Source organism: Oreochromis niloticus, linkage group LG20 (genome assembly GCF_001858045.2).
Source record: "Oreochromis niloticus isolate F11D_XX linkage group LG20, O_niloticus_UMD_NMBU, whole genome shotgun sequence".
Classification (NCBI taxonomy): domain Eukaryota; kingdom Metazoa; phylum Chordata; class Actinopteri; order Cichliformes; family Cichlidae; genus Oreochromis; species Oreochromis niloticus.
Genome location: NC_031984.2, coordinates 18049378 through 18065652, shown reverse-complemented (window position 1 = coordinate 18065652; position 16275 = coordinate 18049378). Strand labels below are relative to the sequence as shown.

The following is a 16275-nucleotide window of genomic DNA, read 5'->3' as shown; positions in this document are numbered from 1 at the left end:
GCAGGCCTCAGTGTTCCATGTCAGCATCAAAAGCAGGATTAAAAAGTTGGATATGAGATCATACCTATAAATAGACAGTAACCCCCAGCTCTGTATGTTCGATTTGTTTCATAATCTAAAAAGCTGTGTGACTCACCAAGAACGGGCGAAAACACAAAATCATGAGAAGGGCTGGACAAAAACATCACCTTACAGCCAATCCCACTGCAGTAGCAACAAAGCCGGCAGCCTCAAAGAGGTCTGTGGGGCTGAATGAACAGCCTGATATTGTCAACAAAAGGTTCTTCACTGTACAAGTTCTGCTGATAGTAATCAAATGCAGTAACCATGCCCTAACAGGCTTTTGTGTTTTTTTTTAACCAATCAGAATTTATTAGCAACATTCCCTGCTTAAAGTTTGACTGAACAGACCCAGTAATGTATGTAATACTGCAACATAGCAAAACCCTGAACCCTCTCAAGAGCTCAGCTTTTCATTTGCTAAAGAAAATGTTTTGGATTATGTAGACTATATAACTGTACTAAATATTTTTGTGGTTAAATTACTGTTTTGTATGTTATGTGCTTTTTTGTGCTGTTTTGTTTTTAGTACAGTGCTGTGAAACAGTCTTTAGCTTTGCATTTGTGTATATTTTGCTTCAATGGAGTCAGTTCCTAAAATTTTAACCAATTTTAAACTGCACTTTTTGGCACTTGGTACTAACAGTTTGTCAAAAACTAAAAAGTTTGCATTTCTTTATTTGAGTCTATGAAAAATGCCAAAGATAACATAGTTGGATGTGTACATAATGATATTGTTGCTTCATCAAGGTCATTTCTAAAGAGCTATTAGCTGGAATCTTGGCATATCTTAGCATGGTGTGCAGTATGTCCTTAAAAAATCTGAGGAAACTAGACAAGTGGAGAACAAAAGAAGTGGCCGGCCGTCTTCAGCAGATGAACAGCATCTGAAGTCATCTCCTTAAGAAACAGGAGAAAAAGTCCCGACACAGGACCTGAGAGATTTATTCAGTTGATCCATCTGTTGTTCATTGAAGGCACATCACAAAGGACACAGTGAAAGAGCGGCTGTTAAAAAGCAATTAGTAAGAATGGGAAACATTGAGGAAAAAGGCTGAGGTATGCCAGAGTACACAAGAACTGGACTCAGAATAAATGTCAATAAGACATATAGACTGATGAATCCAATTCTGAAATTTTGGGTTCAAACCTTGGTCAGTATGTTCATAGGAGGTCAGGAGAGAGGTACAACAGTGAGTGTCTACAGCCATTTGAATAACACAGTGGAGGCTCTGTCATGGAAAGGTGTTGGGGATCTCGTCAAAATTGATGGAACTGTGAACACAGAAATGTACCATCAGATTTTAATCCACAATGCAATACCATTTGGATTGATAGTGGCTTCATTTTCACCATGACAATGATCCCAAACGCACTGCCGGTGCAGAAAAACACACAGTGGAACACTATCAATCATGGACTGGGCTCCCCAGAATCTGGATCTTAACATTATGAAGCAGTGTGGGATCATCTTGACAGAGAAGAAAGTAAAAGGCAGCCAACATCCAAAGAAAAGCTTTGAATGTCCTTCAAGGAGCCTGGAGATTTATTACTGAAGACTACTTCAGGAAATTACAAAAAAGAGATCAGGCTGTGCTGAAGAATAAAGATGGTCATAACAAATATTGACTTCCAAGCTCATTAAATGGTAGAAACTCAATTTTTGCCTTATATACTGCATTTTCATTTATTTTTGCAAATGTTTCAATGAATCGCTGCAGCGATTTCTCCATTTTCCAAGCTAAACTATCTGTATTGACCATCCTCGAGAGCGGAATGGCATTGAGGCTAATGTCATGAGACATCACTGGGTAATACTGTCTTCTGAAGTCATCACACCTGATTGTCTTTTGTGATGCTGTCATGCTCTGATGGCAGCAGTGACAGTCTAGTTTGCACTTTCCCTCCAGTAGACTGACACAGTGGCCTGCTGAAGTGACCGAGGCAGGCTGACGCACTGTAGAAGGCTGAGGCAGCCTTTGGTCAACTTCTGTTACTGTATGGGCAAAGGTCTGTCTCATAGCTGACCTCTCACACATTCAGCAATATTTTAGCCTTAGCACAAACACACACGTCACTCACAAAACCATGCACAGCCACATAAGTTAGTATCTATCTATCTATCTATCTATCTATCTATATCTATCTGTGTGCAGACTTTAGCTGCAAAGGAGGGTGAACTACTGAACACTACCATTATTCTAGACAACCAGAAGTGATGTTTGCTTTATGAAAGAAAACGACGGGGTATCCACAATTTCGCTTGGCAGTCGTTCTTATGAACATTACCACGCATCGATGTGAAAATCTACCACGATACTAGGTCACCACATTCAGTTATATAACCACTCTTAACGAAAATCATCACATCGTGGGATATGGAAATAAAAGATAGGCCTTTGAGAAGACGTATCGAGATCCTGCGGCGTCTCACGCATGCGGGCTAGATAATGAGGAGGAAACGGAATCAGCCGTGAGGGTCTTCAGTGCTGGACCCTCGCTCTCGTCTTACCCACGGCTGCTCAGCTGCTTCTGTCATCCATATTTGCAGCCTCAGTGGACAATTTCCTCAGCCTCGGGCCTTCTTCAGTGCTCACAACAACACATCAAATGAATTAATTCTGCTACTGTGGCAGCGCACTGGAGATCTAGGTCATGCAGCTTTGCCTCTGTGTTTTTTCCCCCCCTCCCTTCGGCCACCTAAAGACATGTCCACATCCTGCTGCCCTCCTACACAACCTGACCTTGTCATTCTCAGGTGATTTTCCACAGACATACGAGTGTACGTTTAGTCTGCGAGTGTGTTCGTGTGCGCAGGCGCGCTTGGCAGCGTGTGTGGACGAACGTGTGAGTACGCCTGTGCCCACTGTGTACCGTATTTATTTATTTATTTCTTCGTTGGTAGCATAGGTATGATGAAATATGTTTGAAAAAATGAAAAAAGAACCGAGCCACTGTGGCTTGCCTGCAGCCATGTGAGCATGAAAGAGGGGAAAAGAAGACCGAGAGCGCAGGAATGGATGCGGGAGGGTGAGCAAAGTGAGAGGCAGCAGAGGGAGGATGACAGAGAAGGGAGTAGGGTGAGAGGAGAGGAGAGAAGGTGCAGCGAGGAGTGGGGGGACTGTGACGCACACCGATCGACTCTGCTCGCAGCTGATTGGCCGCGGTGCCTGCCAGTCAGAGGAGCTGGGTCTCGGGCGCTGCTTGAAGAGCAGATTATGAAGCGGAGCGCAACCAGCGGCAGTCTCCTCTTATTGTCTCAATGGCTGCACACGCATTCCTCCTCTGCTCCCTCGCCTTGCTGTCCGCTCTCAGCCGGCCTGGGCTCTCGTTCCACGACGAAGAAGCACAGCCAGGACTTACCTATGACGAAGTGCCTGAGATCTTGGACAGGAGGTAAATCCATCTCTGTGAACAGAGGAGGGGTGTAGGGGAGGGGGAGGGGTACACGGAGATGCATGCAGGGATGCTGAGATGCTGATGTGTTCTCTTAGGGTCGTTTTTATCGTCCCTCTCTTTCTCCTTTGCAACGCTTTTAAACATTTCACCTTGGGTATGCCTCAAATTATGGATTCGGGCAGTGTTGGTGTGCCAGAAAGAGCTGAGGTGCGAGGCTTTGTTTGTCTCAGTGTTGGGGACTGCATCAGACGCTGCTCATCGATCACGGATGGGGCTGTTGTCTCTGTACAGTAGTGCTGGTCTGGCAAGAGGAAGCTAAATAAGGTTGGGGCAGTGGGCCTGCAGGAGAGGTATAGAGAGCAAGGAGAGGAGAAAGAAGAGAAGACAAGGAAGCAGGAAGGAAAGGTAAACAGGGATGGGACAGGGTGGAGAGGATGCATCAGGGATGGTCTGTTGGGGTCTGTTTACTGATGCAGTCATTGAGAGAGGAGGGGGAGAGAGAGAGGAAGAGTGGAGAGGAGAATTTTAGCCGGCTATGTCTGCATAATGCACATGCAGTCCTGCAGGTCAAATCTGGATAAAATATTCAGGGCTCAAATGTAAAGGCATTCACAACAGTGTGACAGGGACAGCACCGAGCAAGCAGCCAGGGCTTTTGCTAGTTCCAGTTCCTGCCTGCTTACAGAGACATCACAGCAAAGACCTATAATACTGTGCCAAATCCATGTAAGGCTCTTGAAACTATGCCATGCATGATGGTTCACACAATCCTCTATAGCACAAATGCTTCAGAGCCATAATATACCACAGTTTCTCATTCAGTACTCTTTAATCATAGTTCAAATGATTTCCCTTGTTATTGCACTTTGAGTGTGGTAATACACAGTGGATGGGTGGGAGATTATTACTGCGATGCTTTCATTTATTGCACGAACAATCTTATCTGTACACATGTTTGCAAGTCCGGGGCACAAATAGCTTGGATTTAGAGCCGAATATAAGAATTCTCGCGGGATTTCTTTCATTCCAGCTCAATTTGGGGTCGTAAAACCCAGACAGATACCCTCTGACAGAGAAAGGCTGCGCAAATATCTCCAGGGGTTTGTGAGCCTATTGCCTGGATCAAACTTTGTATGTAACTCTGCAACGTAACAGCTCTGGTCCCCAGACACAGCCTCGGTCTCAGCGCTGACACACTCCGAAATGCTGTTATATAAAAGCAGCCTTGTAGTGGAGCATAACATTGGAAACGTAGAAGGAAAGGTACAGTGAGATAGAAGCTGCTACTTTTGATTGACTAGGTGTTGCAGGAAAGTAATGAGAAGAAAAAAGGCAGCAAACTAGACATTGTGAGTGAAGTGATGTCTGCTACTGTAGCAGATGCAATATGGAAGTGGGCAAAGTTTAATAGCCTAGAGCTTCGCAGCATTATAAAGCTCTTTGCTTAGCCATAGACATATTAGTATAAATCATAATCTATAGCTAAATATCTCAACTTTTAAGGATGTTATAATTAAATACATTTTAAATAATATTCAAAATTGTCCAGTAAACTTTTGGCAATTTAAATATATATATTTACATTTAAACTATAAATTTCTAGTAGGATTCAAATTAAGTTGTAATTTTGGAAATCACCTCTCTTGTTGTGCAGCTTTGGGCACAGACTGAGAGAGAGCAGGAGGTTCTGTAACTGTAGTTTAAAGTTCTTATGAAGTGTGTAAAATGTTTCTGTTTGGACCTTTTTATGCTGCAAGACTAAGAAGTCTTGGAGACCTCTTCACTACATGCTCCTCTGATGTTGCGAATATAACAACATCAGAAGTGCATGTTTTAATCAAACTTAATTCAGTTCAGTTATCCATAGAATCCAGTTTTAAATTAGTAACGTCCCAATACATTTCTCAAACAGTTATACAAGTTACTTGGCCGTAACACAGTATCTTGAGTCTGTGACATCACACTTATACTTGCATTTTATCACTCCCACTGTACAGCGAAAAATAGCCTCCGAGTGTTTATAATTCCCAGTGGTGTCTACAATAGCACAAGATGTCTTGCATGCCTTTCCATATTAAGGTAAATTTATTCTCAAGTTACAAAAACCTGTCAATATAAATTGTTTTATATAAAACGGTGTTTTTGCAAAGAACAGATAGCAAGTATACAATATACAACTCATCAAAGCTACAAGTTGCACCCACTCTCCCACGCATGCTTGCTTCAGTCTGTTTATCAGTCATGTGGCTGTAAACTGTAAAAAGTGTGTCCATCACGTTCTGTAGTCAGCATGTGCTGAAATGTATTTTGGCTCTTTGACCTGACTTTAACATAGAGATTAGAGGTCAAAGTGCTAGATTTCCAGTAGATGACTGCTGAGTGATCCTATTTGGAGAAAGATTAAAGGGTTAAAAAGACCAGCAGCTAATTTTAGAATAATTCACGAATTATTTAAAATCATAAATATGTTTACTGTGTTTACCAGGGAAAAAGACTCAGAACCCAAACAAAATGAAAAAAAAAAAAATCAAGTCAAAAGTGAATAATCATGTGTTCTAGTCCCTGTTTGAATGCATTCATAACGTTTCAGCACTGCTGCCCTAACCCTTAACCCTTTGATCTCAAAGGAGTAGGAAGATTTGCACAACTCTAGCACACAACCAGAGCTACACAGAAATGGCAGCCAGACTCCAAGCAGTATTTTAGTCCAACTCTTAAATCTTAATCTGCACTAATAAATCTATTAATAGGCCAGCACCTGCACAGTCTGGGATTAAGACATGTTTTCCTGCCTTGCCAGGGATAATAATTTATTGTCTGATTAAATACTTTTAAACAATTGAACGTAGAGTATGTTTTACATGCCTAAAAAATATTATGGCTTTGACCTTAATGTTACCCAGCAATAGAAGTTCTTCCTGTACATTGTGAAATACTACCATATCTGGGTTTGAAGTTTCATGTAGGCATAATACAAGGAAATATGAGCAGTAAGAACTCATCACAGCTGAGCAACAATGACAGTGATTGTAGGCTGAGAGATCTAAAACTAGTGGATAAATATATATATATTAAAGAAATATTACCACTCATCATTTTGTTACATTTTGAATAAAAAAATTCAAAATTTTCCAGTAAACTTTTGGCAATTTAAATATATATATTTACAAATATACTATAAATTTCTAGTAGGATTCAAATTAAGTTGTAATTTTGGAAATATATTAAATATATATTAAAGAAATGTTACCACTCATCATTTTGTTACATTTTGAATAAAAAAATTTAAAAATGGCGAGATGAATTAACCACAGTATTTAAAGTAAAACTCATTGTACAAAGGCTGTCGAATGTAAAGGGTTGGATGGACTGATCGTGGTTTACAGAGCATCACAGTGCAGCACTCAGCGCTCTGTGTTAGCAGAAGCTAATGGGACTTGTTTACAAGTTTGGGGATCAGGCACCACACCTTTCTCTGCTCAGCAGCTCACAGCAGAAGCCCAGACGAGCCGAGATAATCAGCTATCTGCACACTTGAGTCCAGTAAACATGTACCGATTGAGATCCCACGTGTAGGATTGATATATTGAAAATCCAGATGCTGAAAACGCTAAAAGTGCTGAGAATATCTGTAATTATAAAATTGTCATCATTATGTATTGAGGCTATCTTCGTACTGTTAAAGTGGACACGAGTAATGTGGGAGCATGTTTGAACGTTTGCGTGAGGGGTTTTTTTTCATTTTCTTATATGTGAGGGGACTGAGGTGACCCAAGGAGTGGCTCTGGCTTGGCTTTGATTATATAAAGGGTTTGTTCAGCACTCAGGCACCGTGTGACGGGCTGAGCCAATGATGGGGCTGCAGAAGTCCAGGTCTGCTGATATCGCGAAACTGGCACAGGAACAATCGGCTGGGCGTTAGTTAGCACTTGCACACTTGCGCAGCCTCCTCTGGCACCTATCAGCCAGCTGAGGCCCGGGAAGATGTGCAGGAAGAAGTCCTCATTTGCTTGTGGTTGATTTAGTTCATCTGAGTATTAACCGGTGACTGTCGCTGAAATGTTTGCATTAACTCGTAATGAATATCAGATAGAAAATATATATCAGATATTAAATGCTTTTTTTTAAGTGTTTTTGTACCTATAATATCATATATGTCCCCAATATTAGTGCTGGCAGTCAGTGAGCAGCAGCCAAGTGTCTACCACGCTAGTGAGGTTTCAGTTGCAACTGCCTGCTGCCAAATGTAGTGCTTTTGGCAGCTGTTTTATACAGTCATGCTTACCCAGCATTCACCTAGGCAAATATAAATATTTGGATTTACCATATACATAAACCCTGTTATTGTTTTTCATACAATAGCTTAGAGAGCCAGTACATGGGAGCAGGTTCTTTGGAATGTATACACAAGAGTACAGACACATATTGCAGGAAGACTTGGACTTGATGTAAAAGTTGGCACGCGTGTGCTATAAATGAGGCTGAAGAACTGGCATACAAAGACTGACACTAGAGCGCGAACTCATTCCAATTCAGCAGAAATCATCATGCCGATGCCCCTGAACTCATGATTATTTCAAATTATTCCTGCAAATGCTCACCTGATAACTGCAGCAATGTAGCAAGAAAGCTGAAACGTCAACAATGTTGTTGCTGTGCACAGAAAGCATTAGTCTCTATCCACATATTTGATTCCACAAGCTTATTGCAGAATTTCATGTTTTGTTTTTTAATAATTTTTTATCCATACACCCGAAATTATAAAGTTGTTTCATGGAAAAAAACCCCCCATAACCTGTTGTATAAGTAACGATGAGAAGGCCATAAATCTCTAATAATGATTTGATATATTTTTATATAAAAATGAAAGGAGATATTTATTTCACACAAATTTTACTGCCATGTTTTGAATTGAATTGGATTGTCATGGCCAAAGTTCAAATCGTTTGGACCTCTGTACAGTAAGTCACGATTTCAGAGGTCAGGTCTGATGCATTACTTGTCTCCTGCTCTGAACGCTGCAGCCTCTGACATCATTCCTTAATCTCTTCATCTTGTTCTGGGCCTACGTCTCTCATAATTTGGGCCCCAGTGGACCTGGCCTGTACTTACCACTAATCCTAATCCATCTGACACTTAACTACACCATATTGCCCAGGTGGAAACGGCACCATACGGGCAAATAACTGCTCCAGTCTCCTGGCACTGATATGTCTGGCAGCTTTCTCCCAGACTGTAACCGTCTGATTCCTATTCATTTGTTAGCTGTCTGCTTACCTGCACAGTATCCCACCTTCACCTTGGCCTCCTAATTAAAATTGTGTGAAAAAAATCTGTATTTCTTAACTCCAAAATAAGTAAATAATAAGAAATAAACTGTAAGAAAAGAAATTCCCCTTTTTATCACAGGATTTAATGGAGGTTGGTCGAAGATCTTTTAACTACAGGAGTTGTTCCACTTTTGTCTGGACTTTTAAAGAAACATAATTGTGAGCAGTCCTTGACAGCAGATGTTTCAGTTGGCTTTTGTGTGTTTAAACTTAGTATAAATATTCAGGTCATCCTCATTCTGTCTTTTAAGAAGAAATTTGCAGCGTTAGTATTCAACTCAATAACACAGATAATATCAATGACAGAAGTTCCCTCCACGCATTGTTTTTGTTGTACTGCAGTTCATAAAATGACTTGAAATGCTGCCGAACAAAGCTGAGAAACTGACTAAAATAATAGGGGATGACCCAAAAGACAGATGTTAACTGTAATACCCACTCCAACAGATCTTGGGATTTAACTTTTATAAGCCCATTATAACTAGCTATTGTGTAGAGCTTAGGAAGCCAACCCAAATAATGGATCAGGGCAGGTCACGATCAGGCTTCTAGCTGGACCACTGTAATAAACAAAAGTAGCCAGCGCCACTTCGTAAGCTAATTGTTGTATCACGTCTTTGATTAGACAGTTAAAAGGATCAGGATGAGCTTGAAGAAGTCAGGCTGTGTGGAGTTTAGATAGACCAAGAGCAGCAGGGCAAGGACAAAGGTGTGGAAAAATCTGTTCCCAGTACACAATGTAGGTCAGTCCCAAATCAAAGACACATTTTTAGAAAAAGCCAAACACCAAACAAACAACTATACAGTGAGTAAATGTGTAGTTGTGCTCTGTGCACTCCCATATGGAAAGAGTCTCTTAAATATGGCACATATACATGTATAAACAGATTAAAGAAGCATAATTACCAGTTTGGAAATTGTTTAGCCTGTTTAAAGACTATTTTAGAAGTCTGTCCAAAAAGATATTGTTAGTCATTAGGCAAAAAACAAACTGAACTCATGTTTTTATACCCAAATTTGAGCCGGCACACTTAACTTTCCAGAGAAGTTTGGAATTACTCAAGCATAAAATGCAACAACTAAAACAAAATTTTATGTTCAGGGATGCAAGTAAATAACTGTATAAAGTGTGTTTAACTATTTTTTCAGCTTTTATTTGTATAACAGTAAATTTAAAAATTCTTTGATAACAATAATAATTAGATTTTAGCATTAAAAACATTACTTTAGTTAATAAGCCTTCACATACTGGTGAATCAACTATTACAGAGACATAAAACATGATTTTGTTAGTTACCATTAATGTTACCTTAGGGCAGCATGAACCTTGCATTTGGTGGTATTTTGGTCTAAATGCTATGCTAAAACATAAAACATGTCATTTAGATCTATAAAACAGCTTGTTTTGTTGTATGTTGTATTTCATGGAACATTTAGTTGTATGTAGAGTACATTAAAATACAAATTTTTTTGCATAATACTCAGTTTTATGTAAACAGACCTTTTTTTTTATTGTTGTGTGTTTGCTGTATTTGTAGAAAATGGATTTTTACAGCTGTTACAGATTAAGGCATTATTAAGGAAAGAAAACTCTTAAAAATGATCCTTTGTGTTGCAGTTGCAAGACCTCATTGTGTGTTCTGTCTTTCCCACAGCAAAGAGAACCCCAAACAAGCAACAAGAGTCACATCAAGTAAGTAACAAATCTGGTGTGACACAAGGCCTGATTCAATCAAACCTGCCATGGTAATTTTGACACTGATGTGTTGGATAGACGTGACAAATGCATTTCTTTCCTAACACTGGAGACATTCAGCGTTATAAAGCGTGGAGTTCATATGATCCTTGCACCTCAGCGGGAAGACGTGCTGCTGTTTTTAGGCTCTCTGACACAAAGGTGGAAAATTGATGAAAACATTCTTTTCAATTACATAATTTCAAAACGTATGTTTCTGGATCGAGATAAACAGTATTTGTAAACACTTAGTACCGTAACTGTGAAATAAACTGCCGATGAGTCAGTGTGATGACGCAAAACAGCTGGAAATAGATATGAGCCTGAGCAATGAGGTACACACAAAGCCTCTTTGTGACTGTGTGTGCGTTTAATATCGTGCGACCTTCTAGGATTGTGTTGCAATCTGTAACGCAGTATTGCAATCAGCCTTTTTTGTGTACCAACATCTTCAGCGATGCGGTAACGTGTGTACGTGTTTTCAGGTCAAGATGGTGAGTACGGCTTAGAAAGTGAAGAGGTTTATTTGACGCCCGAAGATGAAAACCCACTCAGGAGAATACTGCAGGTACAGTCTCTCTGTTCTAGCCGGGCTCTCTCCACCATCAGCCATTCGCTCACACATACAAATACACACCGAAACACACACTAGGATGCTCGCAAACAAAACAGAGCATGCTCACTCAGCCATACTGCATGACCTTGAATGTGGGAATATTGTAGTCTCATATTCACCAGAGGTAAAACATCTTTGCCACCCACACACAGGACTACTGCCACTGAAAACTCTGCATTAAACATGCTGTATAAGCTGTTGCATCCAGTTGTATCAGTTAATACTGGTTAACTGATACTTTTATATAGATTTTATATCATTAACTGTTATAGTTTTGAAATGTTTTGGAAAATTACCACACATATCCAGTTATTTAAGAGTAACATCACAATGTGACTACTTCTTTATATATATTGTAAATTAGTGCTGGCTTAAGTCAAACAGCCTCCAGTGACATGTAGCCTTTGAGCACAGAGATTAAAAAGCCAGACAGAGAGGCAGTTACTATTTTCACAACCAATGCAGCGGAACAGCTGCCACACAAATATCTGCAAATTCGGAAAGATCCTGTTTTCCACGCACAGCTCCTTCCTCGTTTGGCATTCAAGTGGCGGTTGGACCACTGAACTTTACACACGAGTGAAATTATAATCATGATGACAAGCTTGACAGAAAGGTGATTTTCAAATTGCCCTTTTGAAATCAAATATCACTGCATGCATAAAAAGGAGGCATGGTAGCTTGTGCACTAAGTCAAGCTTGCTTGGTGTGGAAATAAATCAAGAGCTGGTTGGCGATTGTATGCACGTATCATGCTGACATATGCTGTGGAAGAGCAACGGTGACAGAAACAGCTGCACAGATCGAGGAATAGGATAACTTGGATTTATGGTCTCTCTAAAGCTGTGTCCCTGTTAAGCAGCTGGATCCACCAGGGTCTGCTTTTATGGAGGGAAAAAAAGCAAAACTTTATATCGTTTAATTTAGATGATTTTACAATGAATAAGTGGATTACTCTCTGAAACTGAAATGAATTACTCTATGATATATTGCCCAAAATGTCAATTTGTTTGGGTCATGTTATATAATCTAATCACATATTACATAATCTTTTATTTTTTTTATTGGCTTCAGCAAGAACAAATATAAATTCTTTTGATTTCTAGATTAACTTATTTATTGTCACATTTTGATCAGCAGTACGTCAGGGCATACAGCCACTTCCAGGCTTTGAAACGGGGAAAAGCAGGTATAGAAAAGCGTAGAAGGAAGAAGCCGGGAATGCAAAAGCGCAGCTACTTGTGCTTTTTCTGCAGATTTACTGTCATTTTTTAAATTGATCCTGTACTTAATGACTTTCTTCATATGTTGGCAGCCTTTTAACTGGCACCATCCTGGGATGTCTCACAGTAAGAGGAAGCTGCTCCAGTCTCTGATGGGGCCTTATGGCCCGCTGAGTGTGTCTTACAACGGGAAGACTTGCATTCTGTTTAAGGCAAAGCGACTCGCAATCCGCTACAGGAACCACACCTTCATTGATCTAACTGAAAGGGTCTTTAACCCAAACTCACCTGTGGACACTAAAGGCTCCATCTGCACCAAAGAGAAAGCTACGTAAGTCACTGAGGACCCTTTACTGCGCAGTTGCTTTAACATTATACATGATACATTATATTTCACAACCTTGCTATCAAACAAGGCAGTAGAAATAAGTTGATCTAAAAAAATGCACTGACAGTTCCTCTGGGTTTCTGTGTTAAATGTTTACGTTTCTTTTGGTCTTTTCCTGCCAAAGGCTTTCTTTAAAGTTTGGTGATGTGGAGGACTTGCGAGGTCTTGTAATAAGGTAAAAACACACTGACTAACTTCTTACATTTTATTTATCACATTGAACATTATTGTTGTATTAGAACGTGCCGTTTACAGAGTAAGTGGTCATGTGTGGACTGTACATCTAACAAACTGAACTGTGTCCTCCACCAGACTACAGATGTCCAATACTTTTTATGAGGCAGCTGGTCAAAACTGGTTCACACTAGACAGCGTCCACATCCACTACAACTGGACCCAAGAGGCTACATTCAATGCCAGCGAGGTCTACGCTCCTGCCACTTCATCCTACCATTGCCAGCACGTCAGCAGCCTGCACAAATATGACACCCTGCTAGTGCCCAGCTCCCACACTGACACATCTGCTAATTGGCACATCACGTTCACTGATTTCCAGGTATACTGTCGTACAAAGGGCACAGCCTTTGTTGTGTAACTCTTCTAATAATGTCTGCACATTTGCTATTATATCATTGTCTGTCCTGGTCTCTATATGTGTGCATGTATCTGTGTTTGCCAGCTTTTTGCCTTCGTGCTACGCCTGTTTGGCCATAGGTCAGTCAGTCTGTCCTTTTCCTGCCTGTTTGGCAGACTGTCAGTCTGTTTCCACTCTGTCTGTTTAGCCATCTGCTTAGGCTGTCTCAACCTGTCCATCTGCCCAGTTTCTCTATGCTTGGTAAGCCCAGTAAGAGCCAGTTGTCCTCTTTAGTTCGGCCTAATCTCATCTTTCTGGCTTCTCTTTGCTCTTCCAGATCCAGGCCTTCAATGTTCAGTCAGACAAGTTTGCATCGGCCAGTGACTGTGCTACTTTCCTGACACCAGCCATCCTCATGGGCTTGGTGACATCTTTGATTCTGCTCCTCGTCTTAGCCTATGCCCTGCATATGGTGGTACACCTCAAGCACATCGACCGCTACGAGGAGCACAAAGCCACAGTCTACTTCCCCCGTAGTCCAGAGGCAGAGTTGCCAGACAAAAACAGTCTGTGAAGGAAAGCGAAGAGCCAGAAGATGGCGGGGGAGAGAGGGAGAGAAAGCTGAGAAGCAAGGCTGAGGGGAGCACAAGGGACTACAAGATTGAAAAAGTATCCTCCACTGAATATTTGTTTAACAAAATGACAACTTTGCCTGTTCATATGAAACCTTCTAAGTCTTAACTGCTTTAAGTAAATGTAGACCGTGGTGGGATACTTTTTCTTCTTTCCTCATCGATCTGCATCTTGGCGTCCATATTTTGATCGAAGCGTTTGGATGTTCAAGCCTCTCCCAGAGATGGCTCATGACCCTGATGTCAAAGGTCAAGGTCTGTCCCGGGGCCCTGAAGGGCAACAGTGTATACAGTTCTTTACCCCAGTCAGCCATTAAACACCTTATCAACCTAGCAGCTGTAGCTAATACAGCTAACATCAGATGTATAAATGTATGTACTACATGGCCGACAAGCTTTTATGACAAAACTTTGTCTGACATTGCTGTAGGAAATACTTCAAAGAGCCAGTTTTATAGCAGAGATAGCCGTATTAGCTACATGCTGAAAAGTCTACTTTGGCTAGTGCAGTGTTTCCTAATAATGAGGATTACAGAGAGGCTGGCTTAAGTTGCAGCTTAAAATAATCAGATATGGCATGAAGTAGAAGGAGCTTGAAAAGCTTTGGACTGGTAAGCAAAGGGAAATTTCAGGAACCACTGGTCTAGCATCGGAGTGACTGGAGTGAATGTGCCAACACTACTGGCCCTTCAGAGCCTCTGGCATCTCTCACCCTGCCCCTGAACAAGACTGCTGCTTGGGACTTAACTGTGAAATGGCCTTTAAACAGACCAGCAAGATAAGGGGGTTTCTACTAACTAGCACAACATTGGTTAGTTGCGAAAGCACTAACCACGAACTCAAAGACTCTACAAGGAACTATGCTGCACAAGACGGCCCGTCTTAGGGCTTGGCAGGAACGCGGGTCTTGGGATGAAACGACTCTCGTTGTTTGACCAGGGGAGGCCACGGGTCCTCCATCTGCACCACTGGATTTGACTGCCAAAGTGAAGCTACAAAGGAGTTGCCATAAATTATGGTGAGAGACAGAATAAGACAATGTGAAAATAAAAGCTAACCATTACAGCTATGTACAAAACAAAAAAGAGACACACAACATGTACAAAAGTGTCACTCCGCGGAGGTCTTTTTTTTATATACATTGTAATCATGAAATACTATTAGGTACAGGATGACTATGCTAATCCTCATAAGCAAAAGGATATACAAAGCTGTAGATACTTTAAGATCTCTATACGATCATAGCTGTTTACTATCTTCAAATACTGCACAAGTAATAAGCATAGGTGCAAGTAAGACATTGTGCTACAAGGATTGGTGAAAGTATCAATGCATTTGATTTTTACGACAAAGGATTAACATATTGCATTGTTTGTCTATTTGTTTTACGCTGGGCTCGAGGATATAAGGTCCAGTTTCATTAAACTGTAAATTACAGTGCAAATTCCTACCATAGAAGGACAATGCTATGGAATGCCGTCCATCCATCAGGACTCATAGATGCCATTATAATGCCAGATGCCACACTAGCAGCAGTAACAGCATCAGTAAGTCATTACTTCTGATAAAAACACTCAGCATGACAGTAAATAGATATCTTAACATTCAATATGGCAGTTCTGTCAATCTGTAGCAGTGTGAAATGTGTTCTTTGGTCATAAATGTATCCTACAAACTATGAAAAGATTGGAGGCAGTTTGTCTAAGCACAGACTGATGTAGATTGAACAATAAAAGATATTCAGAGGAAAAAAAAAGTCTGTTGTGTTTATATTAGATGTAGTTTGCTGCACTTAAAAACATCAATACACATATTCTAAATATCATCATGTGTTTTTTGGTAACCTGACTGCATAATATTGTTTAAACATTTTGTTCATCTTGTTAACTGTTATTCAAACTTCAGTTTTCCAGCACAGTGTCCAGGTCGGGCACCAGGCCCCCCCCTCCTGTGTGCCATCTGCTCTCTTCTCTCACCTTTCTCTGACCTAAAATGTCTTACCTGGCGGCAGATATCCAATAAAACTCCTTCGTGGAAACATCCAAGGCAATGTAGCTATGAGTTAAATTGCAGTCAAGCCAGTTCTCTTTTCTGCTTTTGAAAAGATGATCTCACAGGATATCTCTGTATCCACAGTTTGAAATATTTTAACACAGTTCACATTAAATTATTCACCCACATGACACTGAAACAGGCTAAAGTATGTGCCTCAGATTGGACTTGGCTATAATACGACTCTCCGTGATGATGAATAATTATGAAATAATATTTTCAGCCCTCTACTTTTAACATCACCCATAGCAGCTGAAATGCTACAG

General features: G+C 40.6%; 1 protein-coding gene and 1 long non-coding RNA gene across 3 annotated transcripts; one reads left to right on the top strand and one right to left on the bottom strand.

Annotated features, from left to right (window-relative positions):
* Positions 1-718: 718 nt before the first annotated feature.
* LOC112843275 (uncharacterized) lies at positions 719-2837 on the bottom strand. Of its 2 annotated transcripts, none has more exons than XR_003215501.1 (3): positions 2573-2837; positions 1211-1335; positions 719-1068 (listed from the first exon to the last, which is right to left on the bottom strand). It is a non-coding gene; the product is annotated as an uncharacterized LOC112843275 (long non-coding RNA). The 2 variants fall into 2 exon arrangements; XR_003215502.1 differs by having other exon boundaries at positions 719-1021.
* A 449-nt stretch (positions 2838-3286) lies between these two features.
* On the top strand, positions 3287-15711 carry atp6ap1lb (ATPase H+ transporting accessory protein 1 like b). The gene is made up of 7 exons (XM_003448286.5): positions 3287-3456; positions 10445-10482; positions 11010-11092; positions 12456-12694; positions 12876-12926; positions 13064-13307; positions 13663-15711. The coding sequence occupies exons 1-7, from the start codon at positions 3323-3325 to the stop codon at positions 13897-13899; spliced, it is 1026 nt and encodes a 341-aa protein (XP_003448334.1). The 5' UTR covers positions 3287-3322; the 3' UTR covers positions 13900-15711.
* Positions 15712-16275: the final 564 nt, after the last annotated feature.

Bases quoted from the DNA above. Each gene is read 5' to 3' on its own strand.
- atp6ap1lb (XM_003448286.5), top strand. From the start codon at position 3,323: ATGGCTGCACACGCATTCCTCCTCTGCTCCCTCGCCTTGCTGTCCGCT. The intron at 12,695-12,875 runs GTAAGTCACTGA...TTCCTGCCAAAG, and splicing joins TGCACCAAAGAGAAAGCTAC to GCTTTCTTTAAAGTTTGGTG. The intron at 13,308-13,662 runs GTATACTGTCGT...TTGCTCTTCCAG, and splicing joins TCACGTTCACTGATTTCCAG to ATCCAGGCCTTCAATGTTCA.